The 18,621-nt window shown below is 50.6% G+C and overlaps 1 protein-coding gene across 1 annotated transcript in view; it reads right to left on the bottom strand.

Moving 5' to 3' along the window:
• Window positions 1-968: 968 nt before the first annotated feature.
• LOC144163416 (metalloprotease TIKI2-like) overlaps window positions 969-18,621 on the bottom strand; it is a gene marked incomplete in the record, with an annotated part of 173,637 nt that continues 155,984 nt past the window's right edge. The window contains 4 exon segments of the mRNA XM_077694396.1: window positions 969-1,955; window positions 4,921-5,121; window positions 8,123-8,213; window positions 13,102-13,295. Coding sequence (XP_077550522.1) covers window positions 1,739-1,955; window positions 4,921-5,121; window positions 8,123-8,213; window positions 13,102-13,295 — 703 coding nt within the window.

Below are 18,621 nucleotides of genomic sequence, written 5' to 3'. Positions count from 1 at the left end.
TAAAAACTTGAATCTGACAGTGGGATCAGTCGTACAGTTTTGTAGGGAAACATTACCAGTTCCTGCAAAAAAGGTAATGGCAGTGAAATGAAGTGAACACTGATTTACAGATCTACAAATGCTATACCGCATTAAACAGTTCACATTCGTCCTTTGCGCAAAACAGCTGCCCAAGATGCTGCTAACATGAACTCGGTTTTATATTAAGTCTTCTTAATGTTAAGCACTATTCGCCTAAATTCCACTCCCAGTGACAGAAGTAAGAGTAAGTTTAACTCCTGTCGTGACAAACTCGGTCAAGATGGATTCATTGTAAAGACTGACAAGCACCTCTACTCTTCTGACAAGCACAATGCAAAAGGCAACTTCTTGAAGGAAACACATTTTTCTGGTTCTTTGCACGTTCGCCTTAACCGGAGGCTACTGCATTATAAATATGGTGGCAAGCCCCACCGGGATAATCGTTTTGCTTGTAACTGCAGCCAAGAATATTGTCTAAATTATATAAAGATGCGTCTACTGTTGCTGGAATGGAATGCACGTGCAATTTAACCCTGATAAAGCATGCTTGCGAAGCCCATTTGGCTGTTGAGCATAGCTTGAGCAAGACATCTGTACAGCATACAGCAAACAGTCAGCTGAAAAAGCAACCTTTTGAGTCCACACGTATACAAAAGGGTTCTGTTATTCATCAGCCATTGTGGAAATGTCACTGGTGGCATGTTATTTTATTGAATTTCTTCCTGCTGTCGGTGTTGCCAGCTGCAACATTAAAAGCAACTCTTCATTGGTTTGACTAGCTGGCTTGTGTTCATAAAGTTGTGGCAGTACAAAAAAGAAAAAGATGGGGGGGGGGTGGGGGGGATGTCACCAGCATGCTGGGTGCTGACCCCTGTATTGCCTTAGCTTCCCGTATACCTTGGACACTGCCAGCTTCTCATTTTTGTGTTGAGTGGAAATAGTCTGTATAAGGGTTCATTTTCTTTATTCATTCCTTTTATTCTGTTCACCTTGACCGGCTGGGAAGTTGTGGGCAGAGCCAAACGGAGCAATTAAGCTCCTAATTGGTGGCAGCCCCAACTTCGGTACCATGAATATGGCCACATCAAACACAATTAAGAATTTCTGAAGAACCTTGCATAATTCATGCTGGGGAGCAAGTTCTTCGAGTGTATTACAACAAGTGCTGAAGCATTTTGAAGTGCATTTCTGATTTCCTCATGTGGCCTCACTTGGCAGTGCTATGCTCAAGTGTCAGTCTTTATGTTTTCTCCTCTCTGAAATCCTTGTAACCACACTAAGCCTACAGAGAGCTTCTGTTACTCATACACCACAGTTCACAAACACCTGGATGGACTTTCTTACACAAAAACTAGTGGAAACATTGATATTTGGCACGAGACACAAAACTGTTTTGCGATGTCCATCAGCGGCGACTCAGTTCGTATCAGTCATCACGGCAGGCTGTTGTCCCAAATGTGGTGGTGTGAGGCGCCAATACCTCACCCCTAGTGCACTTCTGTTCCTTTCGCACTGCATGTGGTGAGTTGGGACACACACCATCGGTGCTGGTAGCAACCTTTGGCACTCCTCAAAAAAACGAGGACTGGCACTGGGCACAATGTTTTTCGAAGGAACACTTCGCTCCAAAGGGCGTACTAGATCAGAGGTTCATTCGCGAGCGCGCACAGAATATCTACATGGCACAACCGATAGGAGGGCACGGCACGGTTCACTTTCAGGGTGGAAAGTGGTTGATTGCGAGCTGTTTCCACAGGGTGGTAGTGAAGCCCAGGCAGAGCATGATCCACGTAGCCGGCACATCTGTGTGAGCTGTTGCGCTGGTTGCGGCACGTGCCTTGTAGCCTCGCCACAGCTTGAACGACTCGTGGACGGCTGGTGCCGAGTCGCGCGCTCCCAGAGCTCGTTGCTGAGGTGGCAGTGACCGCGGACGCCTGCGAGCATGGGACCAACAGGTAGTATGCTACGTTACAGAAGCAGATCCCGAGCACTCTTAGGTCTAGCCTCACTTCATGGTGGGAGCATCGCCAGATAGTACTTTCAATGGAAGTGACTCTCCGACCAAGGTTCTATAAGGGCCAATAATACATTCGAAGTGATTTCCATTTCAATGATTGAGTGAATATTCAACCATGGCATTTCACTCAACACCCACTCTTAGGAAGTGGGGAATGTATTGAACCAAGCGGGTAATAATATTACTACTATTATGTGTGCGATGTGCCTGCTTTTAGCAAAGTCGGCGATACTTCGTACTTAACAAGTAAGGCACGTTGAAATTTAAACTTCCGAGCACATCTTGGGTTCCGATTTGTATTGCGTGCAATGCAATTTTGGTCATGCTTGTAGTGAAAACTGTAGGGATGATCCACAGAAATACGAGCAAAAAGCAGCAAAAAGATGCAAAAATACTGCATGAAAATGCTGGGAAAAAAAATTCCCCGCATTTCCCCGAGGGGAAGAATGTGAATTTGCGCGGTTCGGTAATGTTCGCGAAAGAGAGATCACACACACACACACAACTACAAAAAAAGAAAGATGCATTTATTCACAGACACCTATTTGTGTTGTCGTTGTACTTGATTGCTAGAGCGGATCTCAGCTTTGAAATTTCGTGTCAGTACTCCTTTAAGCGGGTGCATTAGCCCTTCTCACGCCCGATTCCTGGCCAATCCCCCACGTGGGTATGTGCCATGTCAGCGGCCAGGCAGCGCGCGCCCATCTTTGAAATTTCGTGTCAGTACTCCTTTAAGCGGGTGCATTAGCCCTTCTCACGCCCGATTCCTGGCCAATCCCCCACGTGGGTATGTGCCATGTCAGCGGCCAGGCAGCGCGCGCCCATCTCCCCCCGTTGCTAAGGAAGACGAGGAGCGCGCGCACCCGCAGCTGTTGCTATGCGGACTACGGCGGCGGACGATTCAGGCTCGCTTATGAAGTGCATTCGCACTTAAAATGTTATTGCGCTAAAGTACGGAGTATTTGTTATGTGGCAGCCGATATACCACGCACGAGCGCAGATTTAACTCTGGTCTGTCTTGTTCAGAAGGGTGATTCACAGGTGGAAGATTGCAGTGCCAAAACACAACTCGTAGCATCTCTAGTAATCTTAGGCACAGAACTGAACAAAAAGCTTTAGCAGTCCTTCCTAGAGAAAGTTGAGAAAAAAGCATGAAAGCTTTTCCATCAATTAACTGCGGCAGAAGTGCGTCAAAACTATAGCTAAATGTGCACCAAACCTTTGCTGAAAGGGCATCCAATCATTCGTCAAACCTTCCAAGAGCCAAATCGCAAATGAAAAACAAACCCGTGTGACGATTTTTCGCACACTACGTAAACGCATCTACGAACCATCTATTCTAAATGGCTTACGGGATGAGGATACACTGTTGTACAGTTAAACCTCGATGTAACGAACCTCTATATAATGAATTCCTGGATTTAACGAAGTTTTTCAATTCCCCATTTCCATCCCCATTGAAGCCCACGTGTTCGTGACCTCTGTGTAACGAAGGCATTGCGACGGTTAACCTTGATGTAACGAACTCGCCAAAAAGTTCAGTCATTGTTTCTTGAACTTTTACTGAAAAATAGGCTGGCGAAGCGCAGTAATTCACTGAATACTAGCACTATTTTGATGAGCTAGAACCTACAAAAACGTATGGAATCTCTGAAAACAAAATTTGTTATGATGATGATGATGATGGATGGAGCAGCTAGCGCCATCCGATGGCTAACGTAGTACCCTCATGAGGTTTCGCTTGTCTAGCGAGAAACCAGGTGGAAAGAGTAACTACACTTCATTTTTTGACACCCGCGCCGTAATTTACTACAGTGCGTTCCCACGTCTAAGCGTGGTGTCGGTTCGACGCTTTAGTTTTGTGGCGGTAGGCCTGCCTTACGGCGTGTAGTCGCGCATCTCCACTGCTATCTGTGGTGCTGGTTCATCTGTGATGAGTTCTGCTGCCAGAAAACAAAACCTTCTCACTTTGAAGACTACCAAATAAGTGCCATCGCCGCCCGGTAAAGCATCCCAGCTGGCACCCTCTCAACAATTCTGAGTGCGCAAGTGAGCATCGAGTTCGCGAAGAGGCGCCCTTTTCAGCGTAAGTTTGGTGCTTGGCACTCGTTTGGAACAAAAAAGTTTCGGAAGGAAAACGTGATAATTAAGTTACGCTTGTGAACGTAGGGCTAAGTGACCTTGCCTCTGAAGCATCGTGGAGCGTGATTTGCGCCTGCCGCTTTCGCCTGAGCTCGTGTGAAAGCAGTGCAAATCACGCAGTTTTCCACTGGGAAACAAGTCCTTGAAAAGTGAGTTAACCTTCACTGATGTCCAGCACTCTGGTGTATAGTTTCTGCTTCATTCACGCGAGCCTTAACTCGAAACCTGCATGTAATGAAAACCTGGATGTAACGAAAAATTGCGAGATTTTGTCAACTTCGTTATGTATTGTCTTATCTAGAACCGTTCCCCTTTCGCAATTTTCAAGTGACCGTTTTGACACAATGGAAGGCCGGCTTCACGCACGGCCGTGTGTCCAGAGATCTTGCCAGAGCTTTTCGGTCGGCCAACCTGTCTATGGGGAAATGCGCGAGTTTTTTTAACAGGACGCCATTGGTCCCACTTGGAAAGCTTTCGCTTTAGAAAGTTCTGTTTTTTTTTTTTTGTTATTTGCAAGGCCTATGACAACAATAGCGTACAGTATCTAATTTGTTGGACAAAACTGCTACTTCTACAGCATTCCTCCCCTGCCTGTTTTCCCAAGTCTTTGTATATCGAAAATCGCGTATAATAAACTGGCTGCTGATTCCGCGTGCCTTGTTCCAGGCAGGCATGTTTAATGCGTTGTGCCTGCCTTCGTCTCACGGGGCCGCGATACCAACCGCCCTGTCACCACTCACCAAGTGGTATCTAGGCGCACCCAGAGGTCGTTGAACTTGCGAGGCCTGGCCGTTGTCGATGGTGACGCTTGCGAGAAGGGCCTCTTCTTGGGCTTCTTGCGCCGCCAGCCGCCCGTCTGCTCAGACGCCGACTGCTGCTGGTCACCGAGCACCTCGGAAGGGTCCGGCCACGAGCTCTGCTCGCCGCCTCCCTTCTTCACCCTGCCAACAAGGGCCGCACGTGAATGTGGCGTGCGGTCCGTGATTAGCGCAGCTACAAAAATACCTTATTTCAGGAAAAAAAAGCCCGTCGGTGCACTATGCCATTGGGTAGAGAGCAGCATTGGGGGGAAAATCTGATTAAAACTCTATTGGGGGTGGGGGCCGAGGCTCGACTATGTCAATCAAGCGGGCCCGGGCCAGAAAAGTCGCAAATACCCAGCTTTGTGGGGTATTCTGCGGGTGATAGCTGTGGCCACTAAGTTGCTCCCTACGCTCTGCTTCGCCATGACGTTCCCGAATTATCGATCATTGTGGTCTGTAGGGTGAAGCAAGCCAGTCACAAGATACAACTAATGATCTGACTCGTTTGTGCTGTGACAGTGGGAGAATAGCATTTGGCGTTGTGTGATGAGAAAGTGGGAGGGGAATGGTGAGGCACAGTTGGGTGGGTAGGGTTGATGAGAGAGAGGGAGAAAACGTGCACTGGAAAGGGAGTGGGGGAAAGGCAAAGTGAGGGAAATGGCGAGGTGGAGGAGGAATAGAATGCAAGATATAAGGGAGAGTGAAGGAAGGAGAGAGGGCGGTGTTTGGGGCAATGAGAAGAAGGAAGGAGAGCTTTACTACATCTCTATAATAAAGAGATGAGGAGAATGGAAAAGGGGAGGCAGGGCGAGAGGAAATTAGAATTAGAGTGACAGGAGTAGGAGGAGTAGCACGCTAAGGGGAGGAGACAGGACATTGGAATGTGAGGAGGGATAGGGGTAGACTGCGAGGGTGAGGGTATTTGTGGAGGAAAGGAAGGAAAGAGGGTATGGGTGAAGGTGTAGGGGATGGAGGAGGAGAGCTAAAATGAGTTGGGGGAGGGGCCCAGTAACGCTATCGTCTTCGGACATCGCTCGCAACGAAGCAAGCAGATACAGAAACATTCCTTTGTTTCGAATTTCGCGTCATTCTCCGTGACGGAACGGCGCAGCCGACGTGTACCGCTCGGAAGAAGGTTTATGGAGGCGTTTACGAGCCATGTGGTTGCCGCCCAAAAAATTGCCGCGTATCTGCGTCGCTACGCGAGACATCGAGAGACGGTGGCCAGTGTGCCACATAACGCATCTCCATCTGTCGGCTGCCCATTCATGTTTCCACTCACGCTCCACTCAAACTACCACCCCCTCTCCCTCGTACCGTCATTTTGCTTCTCCTATCCTAAGTTATTCTCCCACCACACATTTTCCTTACTCCCTCTCATAGCCCTCCTACCTTCCACTTCCCCCTCCAGTCCCTCCTCTCCTCTCTCCATCCATTTATCTCATCCTCTCCAAATTTTCATTTTTTCCGTTGATGTCCATATCTTCCTCCTTGTACCTTCCCTCTTCCCTTGTACTTCCCCTCACAATTCTTACACTCATATTTACAGCCTCCTATCCCTCCCCCCTTTCTCTGTACTCTACTTTCTCCCCTCCCCTTCTTTCTTCTATCCCTCTACTCGCTTCCTATCCAGCCTCCCGCTGCAGGGTTATGTGGTCGGCCGGAAACCCAGGTGGGTCATCCAGTGATGGCCACTAGTGGGTAAAAGGTGACCCACGAATTGGCGGCGAGTCTGCGAACCACTAACATTTCCGACTGAGTCAGGTTAACTCGAATCGTGCGTAGCTCTGAGCGGCACGCCTGCCGTGTTAGAATTAGCTAAACGCTTTCCATGACAAACATCGCCAAAAGCGACGCGACATGCACGCGGACAAAACTATTTGTACAAAAGTGATGCCATGGCCTCCAAGATCACCCCGCGCGCAAAACGCGCGCCGGGGTGATCTCGGAGGCCACGGTGATGCGCGCATAATGGAGTACCAGCCACTCCAGTCCTCCAGGGAATTAAAGCGGCGCCTGATGGAGTATACTCGGTCAAAAATGTTTTAGCGAAATACGCCCACCTCCCCTCGCGGGAACCCTGGTGTGATGCAACGCATCTCATGGGGGGTTCCATTGGCGTTTTCCATCGTATGAAGGGGAGGTGGGCGTAATTTTCCATTTTCACCATGCAATGCACATGCAGTGCACGTATGCTCGGGTACGGTCTTTATTGCAGACGAGAATGAGTGCCTTGTGGTCCGTAAAGTGCACAGTTAAGCGGGATTCACACGACGGAGAAACCCTCTCTTTTTGGCCCGCGGGACCCGCTCACGTGACCGGTTTTAGGCTCCGCCCCTCGGTGGGGATAGCCCGCGGTGGCTCCGCGAAAGAAAATGCCTCCGCATGTTTTCGCTCGACGGCGGTGGCCCTCGGCGGGGAATGGAACCTGTTCCACGGCGCTGTCGTCTGCTAGTCACTCCGCGTAGTTCCGCACGTGTGGATGCGCCGCCAGGCCGGATAATCCGGTCACGTGCTGTTGACGTCACATATCCGTCCGCCTCCTTGAGAGGGTTTCTCCGTCGTGTGAATCCCGCTTTAGGGGCTCGACGATTGCATGGAGAGAGAGAGTACTGCACATGCGCAGCGCCGAGCGCAGCGCCGCCCACCGGCGCCTAGCAACGTAGTGAGAGCGCGCTGCGCCGACCCGCAGCTGTTTGGGAGAGAGTGTTCGCTATCGGAGAGAAGAGAGGAGGAGAGGCGCAGCTGTGCGGACAACGCCGGACCGACGCAGGAAGGACACAGGGGCGAGCATGAGATGCGTTGCATCTAAAACCTCATGGCGTTCTCTGGAGCTCTTACAAGCAGTGTTCAGTGTCATTTTATCTCAAATTAGTACGTATTTATGGGGCAATCAAATGCAAAAAGGAGAAACCAAGTTTTTTAGCTGCTATTACGACGGCGAGAATACTCTGGCTGCATATATGGGTGTCCGTACATCAGAAAAAAAAACGGAGGCTATCTGAGGCCCGCAGACAGTAGGTGGAAATGCCCGTAACGGCATTCCCGACTACGCAGCACTCGTAACATCCAAGTACAAATCGACAAACACAGGGACGACCCTTGCAACGGGAGACGGTCCACCAGGGCTGGCACTTACTCTGGTATGCTGCGCGTGGCCATGATGTGCTCGATGTCGAAGCCGCCCTGCCGCACAAAGTCCAGCACCGTGTTGTTTCCCAGAAAGTGGCCTGCGCAGACAGAGCGCGCGTAACATTGTCGAGGCGCCAGCACCTAGCTGCATCCGTAGTCGCGGCCTCTTCTTCCGCGAGTACACGCACGTCGCGTGTGCCAAGCCTCAAAATCGACTGCAGCCTGGGCGCATGCTTTGAAGCAAGAGCGATAGTAGAACGCCGAGAGGGGAAGCGAACGATAGAACAGCTAGGCACGCGCCGAGCCTGCGCAGTGCGGAACGCGGAGGAGTTCTAGTGCGCAGGGGTCGCATGGGCGCAGAAACGAAGCAGTGGGGAAGAGGGAGGCGAGCGTGCTCACTGCGAAAGAGGCGTGGAGCGCGTTGAAGGCCGCCCAGAAGTGTCGTCACCCTGTGATAGAGTGCCATGAACCGAAAGAGGTCCGAAAGCAGGAATTTATGCCGCGACTGAGCACACACGCTCAGACTCAAGGCCGCTGAGATTTGGGCCCGCTTTGAGACGCTAATCAGCAAAATTAGACGTGCTTGCGCGCCAGAACGAATTTGCATCAGGCAGTCCTAGCTTTTTCTTTCGCACCGCTAATCCCATAAGTGTGAAAATATCTTGTCCCGTGGTGAGCACTTTTTAAGGGAGTTCAGGGTGACACTTTAGGTGTTGCACACGCAGACACTGAACTCCACATACCATCTAAGCAAGGAAATTTCTCAGCAGATGGGGAGAGCGAGTATGCACTTGCGGCGGTATCTTCTCTCCTTGCTTTTGTAGCCAGCGGAAGAGAATATCTGCCAGAGCCGGCGAGCCCATTGCAAAAATTAAATATTTTAGCGCTAATTTGTATACAGGCATTCGAACCGCACTAAATACGAGTCAGTATGTAGACTTGGGAAACTCGGTAGTGGCGAAGTGCAATTTAAGCGCTGCTCTAAGTTTAATCTTAATGTCTTGTCATCGCGTCATTTAATCAACTACGAAACATTCTTCTGACACCCTGCGACAAACCAGAAGTGTTCAGTTTGATACCATCCTTTCGCTAGCCAGAGTGGACATAAAACTGCAAAGAAGTGTGTTGACACTGCACTGGCCGGCCTCCTTTTAGTTGCAGCGATAAGTGCATTTGATAACCGCTCTAATCGACAGCTCCGCAAAGGCAAAGCAGAGAATTCAAAACCGTTTTCAGCAATGTCACCTTTCCGGTCTATAACCACGGCTATAACTTTCTCACTGCTTAGGGCACGAAGGAAAGGAAGCTGCTAGTCAGCCCCGTTTCAGGGCCCTTTAAGCCCCTTGATCCACGAACATCCGGATTTTGGAGGGAGTCCAAAGCACCGACCTATCTGGAAATCAATCCACAACCAGAGTTTCTTTCCGTTGCAGCTCGCCAAAGCTGCACGCTCTGGGCAGCCCGCATTGCAGCCGTTTTTTTTTTTTTTTTTCACTCCTATCAAATTAATGTTTTGGTGTTTTGTTTTAATTTATTCACTCACAAAAACCAAGTTTCCGATACCGAGTTTGCAACCGTTCATGTCAAAACGTCTTTAATTTCTTTCTTTTTTTTTTTCCGCGGTCGGGGGTAAAGTGGGGAGGAGCTTGCGGCGAACGTATTCCACGACATCCGTCCGTCGCCACAAGTAATACTTGTTTCCCTCTGCTCACGTTCTCCTGTTGGCCTCAGTACCTTTTTTTTTTTTCTTTCAGCTGAGAAGACAGTTTAGCCAAGCACCAACAAACGCGAATGCGCATTTCCCGCTCTGCTTTCCTAAACCTCGTCGCGCGAAAAGCAAGCACGATTCACGGATGATGCCCCGGAAGCAAGTTACAGCGCCGGAAGGAATTTCCTCTCTGGTCCTATATCCTCGGTTTTATTTCCCTTGCCTGCTTAGCTTCTCTTACTTCAATTTGCTCGTTTTCAATATCCCTGTATCCCCCTTCTTTATTCGTTTAAACTTATTCGAAGTCCTACAATTGAATGCCGCCGCGGTTTCACATGGGGAGAGGGTGTGAGGAGTGTTGCACTGGGTGAAGCCACAAATTCTTTGTGAAGGAGTTGTCTTTGAGCGCGCCTGCGTGGATGCGGTTCCTGTTCTGCACGCATACGAGATGCGCCGTCATCCGCTGACGAATCTAATGAAGACATAAAGAAAAAAGTCGTTGGACGAGAAGCAGAGCGGCCAGGACGATATCCACGAACGCGAGAGCGCGATGCGGCGGTCCGAGCGTGCGACCGTTCCTCACAACGCCTGGCTGACCGTGCAAAGCTTGCTTTGTTTGATTTTTTTCTCTCGCTTCCCGAAGTCGCTTGGCGCCCGACGCTGTCTTTTCGCCCCAGTTAGCGTGCGAGACAAAAGCCTCTTCCGCCTTCCCATCCTTCCCTTTTGCGCTGTACGCGCCTTTGTTTGTGTCCGTAGGACGCCGAGAAAAATGGTACATCCGGGCACAGCGTTCCTGTGATTGAAGAGAACAGAAAAATTGGCCGCGTATCTGTTTGCTTTGCTGTGAATGTCGCAAGAAGACTTTCGTCTTCTGCCCTTTTGCCACGTAACACCCTCACCTTTCTTTCTTTTACCCTCCTGGCCTTCCTGCGATGAATGCAATGAAGCTTTGCTGAATTCAATTTTCCCACGCGATCCGAGCGAGCGCGCTATCTGTTGGCACCTTTGGTTCTTTCGAGCTCGGAGCAGCTTGAGCTGTTTTGATTAGTTTTTGCTTTCATCTCGCCTCTTTTCGACAACGTCTTGAACGCAATTGTTTTTAACAGTGGGGCTGTTGTTGCTGGCCGCAATGTGTGCAGTGTGCAGCGTCATCAAACAATCTTGGGTAATAGTTACTCTCGCCCTTCACCGCGCACGCGTTTCCTGAGGAGCCTTTGGGGTCGTCCAGGCTTGCCCGCGGCGCTCGAAAAAAATACCAAGAAAACTGTTCACGTTCATCCGCACCTCAAGGGGGCAGCACAAGAGAGCTCGCGCTACAGACGCCCAGTTCGCAAAGCCGGTAGCCGCCGAATCTACCGCGTTCTCACGCTTTCCACTTTGGGCGAAACGTGAAAGCCTGCGGACAAAACGATTCGGGCCCTCCAGTCAGGCATGAGAAAGACGGCGATATAGATGGATATAACGATGAATACCACTACCACACTGAAAAGCGACGGCGGAACATGTAAATAAAAAAGTTCAAACCTAATTCAACGAGTGGTGGTGGGTCCTCACATAAAAAGAAACCCTCCAGCTTCGCTATGGTTCAAGCCTTGCTCGACTTAGTGCTAGCATCGCCAACTTTTTATTTGCTATCGTAAAAACCAATCGAATATGTGCTGTGGGAATTGTGGCTGCCCGTGATCCCGACTCGGTACGCGGCAGCGCTCGGAGGGCCGCGCGGCTTGCGCGGGATTGCGCAACAAGACGACAAGAGTAGAGGGGTTCGCTTGCGCGTCGCGAGATGGCGCCACCGGCGCGCTCGGGAGCGGGGAGCTCGCAGTCACTTCGGCGGGGGGGGGGGGGGGGGGGGCGGCTGCGGAGAGCGAGGGGCTTCGGCTGTGGCGCTCGGCGGCGGCGGGCGGCCGCTCCGAGCGAGAACAACATGGCGTGCGGCGGCGGAGCGACCCGGCGTCTTCCCCTCCAGCCTGGACCAACCATCGTCCACCGGTAGCGGCGGAGTCGAACGACTCCGGCCGCTCGAGCAACGCGGGACCCGTCGATGACCGAGAAGACGAGGCCAGCTAGGGGAGGGTTTTGGGAATACCAACCTCTTGGAGGTTGGCGTCGGTTGCCTTTGTCTCTTGCCTGCCTCTCACGCCGGCGCCGTCTACACGGCAGCCGCGCGAGGAGGATCGTCAGAGTCAGACCCATACCACAGTGCTAATAATTGCAAGGGCGCTGGTACTCTTGGTCATCTGCACTTGCATTTTGCCTGAGATACGGTGGAGGTTTCTTTTGCGCTCAATAGTGTGGACATGAATGAGTCATGCTAGCAGTTCAAGTAGTCTGGAATGCTCCCACCTGTATGTGTTCAAGCATTCTTTCTCGTTTCTTTCTCTTTTTTTTTGTCAGGAGGCTGAATCGATTGACAGACAGACAGAGCAATATTTCCAAGTTCAGGTATTCCAAGACAGACTATCGTCTTACAAAATCTCGTGCATAATTTGCCAAACTCATGTGCGTGTCCGACGCTCGAAGCTATTATCCTTTCTCAGTCTGACTGCTCAGTGGTATACAAATGCAGTGCGAACACGGGAATGTCAACCAGAACACGCAAATAAAATATTACAGCTCGCAGATATCAAAATAATGGAGAGCTACGGGTGTTATTTAATAAACTGCCAATACTAAGCTTAATTACTGCAACTGGGCGCTGCGCTAATTTGTATTGCAGAGCACGAGCCAGTATTTGACGCCAGACGTTTACCACGCAAACCCCGAACGACAAGCTCGATTAACTTTTTTTTTAAGTATGGTAAGTTTGTTTATTAGCCCACACATACTTTTCAACGCATGCATGCACTTGCACAACCGGCAGTTGAAAAGGCAGTTCTATATTGTTAATTGTAATTATAAGAAGCAATTGCAACGTAGGACTTGTTAATTCGTCGGTTTAGCTATGTACTTTCTATGTAATGTGCAAAATAATTCTACGCGCAAAAAACTTCCCGACTGTTACTCGCAAAGTTGCTTAGAAACGTCTCGATAAAGCACGAATAGGAGCGTGGTGTGTCAATGTATTTTGTCGTGTCAGCTGCCAACAGCGTCGAAGCCCCTACAGACAGCTTCAGCGTGGCAAGAATTCGCAGCATCTGCACAACGACCACTCTGCGCTGGGTCAGAGGGCAGTCGGCTGCGCATGCAAGTTCGATATTCCCTTCCCACAAGGCTCGCAGAAAGAGCGAGGCTCAAAAAGAAGAGCAGGGGGCAAAGGAAGAGGCCCTGCGGGCACCCACCTGCTCCGAAGGCGAAGAAGAAGCTCTGGCCCGGGTTCGCCCTGAGCAGTCGCAGCACCCTGTCCCCCATGCGGTGGTTGCGCTTGTAGATGAGCTCCTGGCGGAAGTAGCGGTCGATGTCTCGTGCCAATCGTAGCTCGCGCGCAGACAGCCGCAACGAGGTGTTGGCCAGCGGAGGGACCTGCGCCGAATCCCTGCGCGCACATTGTGTCTGTACTGGCGTTACCGAAACGGGCTTTTTAAAAGTGATCTACTACCTAGAAAACTTGGTTTCGCCTTTGTCCGTCTTTGAGGCCCGTTCTTGTCGTGAAGACGGTGTGACTGCGCCAACTTCCGCATATCTTGCGAAAGCGGCGTATACTTATATTGATAAAACATCGCCCGATACCCCACTGCGGGCATTTGAAATCCGGAATGTATCCTTTTGCTGGAATAGCAGAATAACAGTAGCAACTATCAGGTATGCGCCAGAGCTTAACCTGAACGTTTGGGTTTGAGGTCTTGCAACATCAACTGGTACCCGCGGTTTGAAGTATGGCGAGTACGATTCGTATATTTGTGCCGGTTGACGACGCGAGACCCTAAAGAATGAAGTCAGGACTGACGATAGGCAACCTTCGCGTTGAGCCTTACGCAATTCCAGGTAACGCAATACTCACTGTACATCGATCTACGCGTACCGGTTGACATATTAGGCCTCAAAGGGTGACGCAGGCCTAACGTCGGGCCGTCGCATGCCTGCGTCGTCCTACACCGTATACACCTCTACTGTGCATCAATCAACCTTTGCTTAAGCGATTCCTAAACATGAAAATGCAGGAGGTTTCACGAATGAGCTTTCACACCATTCGCGTGAAATATCTCGAGTTGGGCTCATATATTACTTTCGCACTGAAAACGCCGCCGGGACCGATGGCTTCGAGCTCAAGTTCGAACTTCGAACTCAAGTCGTGTCGGTTTAGAAGCAGCCGCTGCCGCAGTGACTTTTCCACGCCGGCTGGCTGTTCTTTTTATGTGGAGCGTTGCACATGATGTCTGCACAGCGCGCGTTAGTACAGCCACCCACGCTTCGCCTTGTGCGGAACGACGCCCGCGTGACTATGTGGGAAATATATATGGAAAGTGAATCGAACAGAGATTTCTAAAAAGACCGATGCATCGCGTCAAGCGCTGCAAACAACGAGCTCGCTGATAGAAGCCGACACCCACAGGGATCTATTGGACAACGCTCTATAAAACGGCAAATCAACCTTATCATTTCAGCCAGTGAACACGTTCAATCAATCAATCAATCAATCAATCAATCAATCAATCAATCAATCAATCAATCAATCAATCAATCAATCAATCAATCAATCAATCAATCAATCAATCAATCAATCAATCAATCAATCAATCAATTTCTGGGAATTTAACACTTTGCTAGGCCTAATTCAGAGAACACGCATATATTTCTTGCAACCGACTCTCTCATAAAAAGTGTATGCGTGCCTATGGGTCCAAACCCTTCAAAACAATGGCGCAGCAGCAGCTACAACGACTCGTTCACAACCATTCGCATCTACATAACCACTTGCTTGATGGAGTCCGCACAAAACTTTTTGCGTCCCCTGAAAACTCGCCAATTCCCACGACCTTACAGTACCTTGGCCTTCCTAACACCGATCTCGACGCTTCCTTCATGATCCAAGAATTGGAGCAAGCCCTCGCCCAGCCGCTTGACGCGCAACACCTCGCCGGGAAAAGACCGCATAACAAACAAAACGCTCGGAAGCCTAGACGATGAAACTCTCTCATCCATCCTTATCCTCTTTAACAAACACTGGGAAGCCGGAACCCTCCCCCAACAACGGCGGCATTCAGACATAAAACTCGTTCCGAAGCTCCACAAATCTGTAACCATCGACAACCTCTGGCCGATTTCTCTTACTTCGTGCCTGGGCAAGCTGATCGAACATGTGCATTGTCGCCTAACCTACCTCGAAGACAACGATCTCTATCCCCATACCATGTTCGGCTTCCGTGCCCAGCTATCCTCTCAAGACGTACACCTCCAAATAAAGGAACAAATAATCGATAACCCAAGCAAAACCCAGCTCAGCACCAACCTCGCTCTGACGTCCAAGGAGCCTTTGATAGCGTCACGCACCAGGCCATCTAGCGAGGCCTTCAAACAACTAATTGTGGAGCGGCTACCTATAACTTCGTCCGAGCCTTTCTGACAGATCGGACAGCCACAATACGCCTGGGACCCATATCATCTAACCCTTTCCACACGCCAGCAAAAGGTAACCCTCAAGGATCCGTCATTTCCCCCTTACTTTTCAATATTGCCCTCCTTCAACCTCCAGCCAAACTCTCCGCAATCTCTGTTGGGTTTGGAAATGATGGGAGCACGACGACACGGCAGCACAAGCTTAATGCTTTATTCGACGCATGGACTGGCGTCAGCACATAGTACAAGTCAAGAAGAAGTACACACAGATCGGGCTGCCGGCTTATGAAGCCGGCGCACACTACGTCACCGTCGCGCAGACGGGCGCTCAGATCTAATCACGAGATAGCACCGCGCGCGCGCTACGCCGAACACTGGAAGATGCCGAGCTGCTGGACGTAACAATCCCCAATTTCCACCACGCATTCTACGCTGATGACTTAACAATCTGGACCAACACCGTATCGGCGGGACAACAGCAAGACAATATACAGCAAGCCATCGACTACACGCTCGAATTTCATCTACAGCACCGAGGCCTCACCTGTGCACCCCAAAAATCTGCACTACTTGTTCTCCGCGCAAGCACGCGCGGCCGTCCTCCACAGCCAACCCCTGACCCGTCCGTCACCACATATCCTCCGTTCCCGTCCCGCAAGTGACCACCTTCGAATTCTCGGCGTTCCCTTGCAATCCGACGGCTCGGGAGCCGCTCTTCTCCCGCAACTCCATCTAACCGTCACGCAGCTCACTCACCTCATCCGAAGAGTCTGCACACAGCACCACGGCCTCCGTGAGAAAGACACCTGCCAATTTATTCGTGCGGTCCTGATAAGTCGCATCATATATGCATGGGGCACCGTACGTCCAACTGAAACCAAAGGAACGCTCCAAACTCGACGCACTATTTCGCAAAACATACAAAATTGCTCTTGGACTCCCTGCATTCACTCTTACCACGCACCTACTCCGACTCGGCCTCCACAATACATCACTGTCTGAACGCCTAAAAGCACGGCAAGTCGGCTAGCTCGATCTCCTATCCCTCACCCCCACGGGCCGCAACGTTTTGACACACCTGAGTCGTTCCGTTCCTACTTGTACCACAACGCATGTCCCCCCAAATCCGCACACACATCAAACTCTCGCCAATTCCGCGCCTTACTTACAACGTGGGTCGAAGGCAAGCACGGTTGTTGGAGAAACGATACTCCAACAAACCCGACACCCGGTACACGGATGGTGCAACCTACTCGCACCGAAGAGCCGATGCAATGGTTTCCCTCAGTTCTCCATCCTGACATCCACTACCGCCGAAGAGACAGCCATAGATAGCCCTCGCCGCCACCCCAGCCCCTACCGGCTACGTAACCATCCTTACTGACTCTCATCAAGCTTGCCGAAACTTTCTGGCCGGATGCATTTCACCTCCCGCCCTCAAGCTTCTCCAGACAATCAAGACCCTGCCCTACATCCAAATTGTATGGACCCCAGGTCATGCCTCACTCCCAGGTAATGAAGCGGCGCGCGCCGCTGCCCGCGATATCCTACTCCGGGCATTCTTATCGGGGGCGGGGGACCTGGCAGCACCCTCCTCCAACCTTCCCGTTTCCAGTCGCTACACGGATATATTGCACCACTACCGTCAGTGCCGCCGCCATTACCCACCCCCTCATCCCTCCCTCAACACTTGCGACGCCCGAATATCGCGCAGACTCCACACGGAAACATATTCTTCACCATATATCCCCCACTACATACCTTTACAACTGCCCAACTTGCCGTACTCCCAGTACGATTTACCATCTTGTATAGGCATGCGCCGACCACCCGAACACCTCCCTTCCCACGCCCCGGAGCAGTGGGAGTGCGGGCTAACCAGCTCTCGGCTAGAGCAGCAGCAGTCGCTCGCGGCTTTCTGAACTCAGAAGAGGCCACCCACCTTTCTTTTATTTATTTATTTTTGTCGGCTCAAATAAAAAAATTAAAGCCGTTCCACTCAATGTGAAAGCTGTCGGAAGTGCAGAGCAGTGATTCGCCATAATGGGCTGCAGCGCCGTTATCCACTCACTGCTGCCACCCAATACATTTCAAATTTCCCGACATCGCAGTGCTCGGGCGCCCCCTGCCTGAAACTGCGCCAGCGGGAGTTCTGTTCTCTTTTGTGCTTGCTTTAATTTCATATGCTGAAGCTGTTCTGCGTCATTTCGAACGTGTAATTTTTTTTCTTGCGTGGCTGGAGCCTTTCTGTACATCATTTCGAGCCCGCCACTTTTTTTTTTTTTTTTTTGCGCGGTTGGATCCTTTCTGCGTCATTTCGAACGTGGCCTTTTTTTTCTTGCGCGGCCGCTTTTTTCGCTTACTATCGTAAAAACCAACCCAACGAGCGTTTCTAACTAAATGAACGCGGAGGCTGCCGGTTATATACACAGATTTTGCCTGAAATGTACCTGCGGTTTTCATTGCGCTAAACAACGGGGAGAGGTATGACAAGCGCCAGCGGTTCACGAGGTTCGAACGGTTATGGCTATTTAAACCTCGTGGATTTCGAAGCCTCAGCGTGACCCCCTTACGACGGTACATTAGGCTGTACTTGGGTCCCTTTTCTCGCTGCGCCTCCTGATTCCGGCAGTCGCATCGACCGTTAGCGAGCTACGACGACAAGGCGAGCCCACAAAGTGCTCAGCACTTAAAACATTTTTCCACCACCACCACCGACTCTCCTATGATAGCGCTCGCGCTCTGATTGAATGTCGCCTGTAAAGGGTGTTTCTCTGCCCACACTGTGCGTATGCAACAAAGCCGAACTGTGAGCTGCACTGCGCAGTACTGTGGATTTGCTCCCTTTCTCTCTCCATATTTATATTCCCCGCGTCCTTACAATGAGTATCAAACATTTGACTTGATGCGCCTATAAATGATGCTTGTTTACGTGCAGCATTGCTCTGCAACAAAGCCATTTATTTCGTGCATCGTGGCGGAACGTTTCCCGTGCCCGCACAACAGCCAACACAGATACGGCAAGGTTGGTCGCTGGAACAAAACTGCCTGGAAGGCCAATGGGGGGGGGGGGGGGGGGGGGGGCGAAAAAGCCCACGTTTGGGCAAGGAACCATCAAAAATACTGAAATATCCGTGAATGAAGATTATCAAATTAACAATATCGAGAAATCGCGTTCTTTGGTTAGCGAAAATACCGGCTTGCGTGGCAACTCAACCCACGTTCACACGGGAAGTGTTCCTAAAATCTTGAAAACAAAATGAGCGGTAGTTGCGAGAAAAAAGTAAGAGGGAAGCATATGCACA

Source organism: Haemaphysalis longicornis, unplaced genomic scaffold (assembly GCF_048455015.1).
Source record: "Haemaphysalis longicornis isolate Haplotype H1 unplaced genomic scaffold, Haemaphysalis longicornis Haplotype H1 scaffold_12, whole genome shotgun sequence".
NCBI lineage: Eukaryota > Metazoa > Arthropoda > Arachnida > Ixodida > Ixodidae > Haemaphysalis > Haemaphysalis longicornis.
Note: the sequence above shows the minus strand (reverse complement) of the source record. Positions and strands in the feature narration are given on the sequence as shown.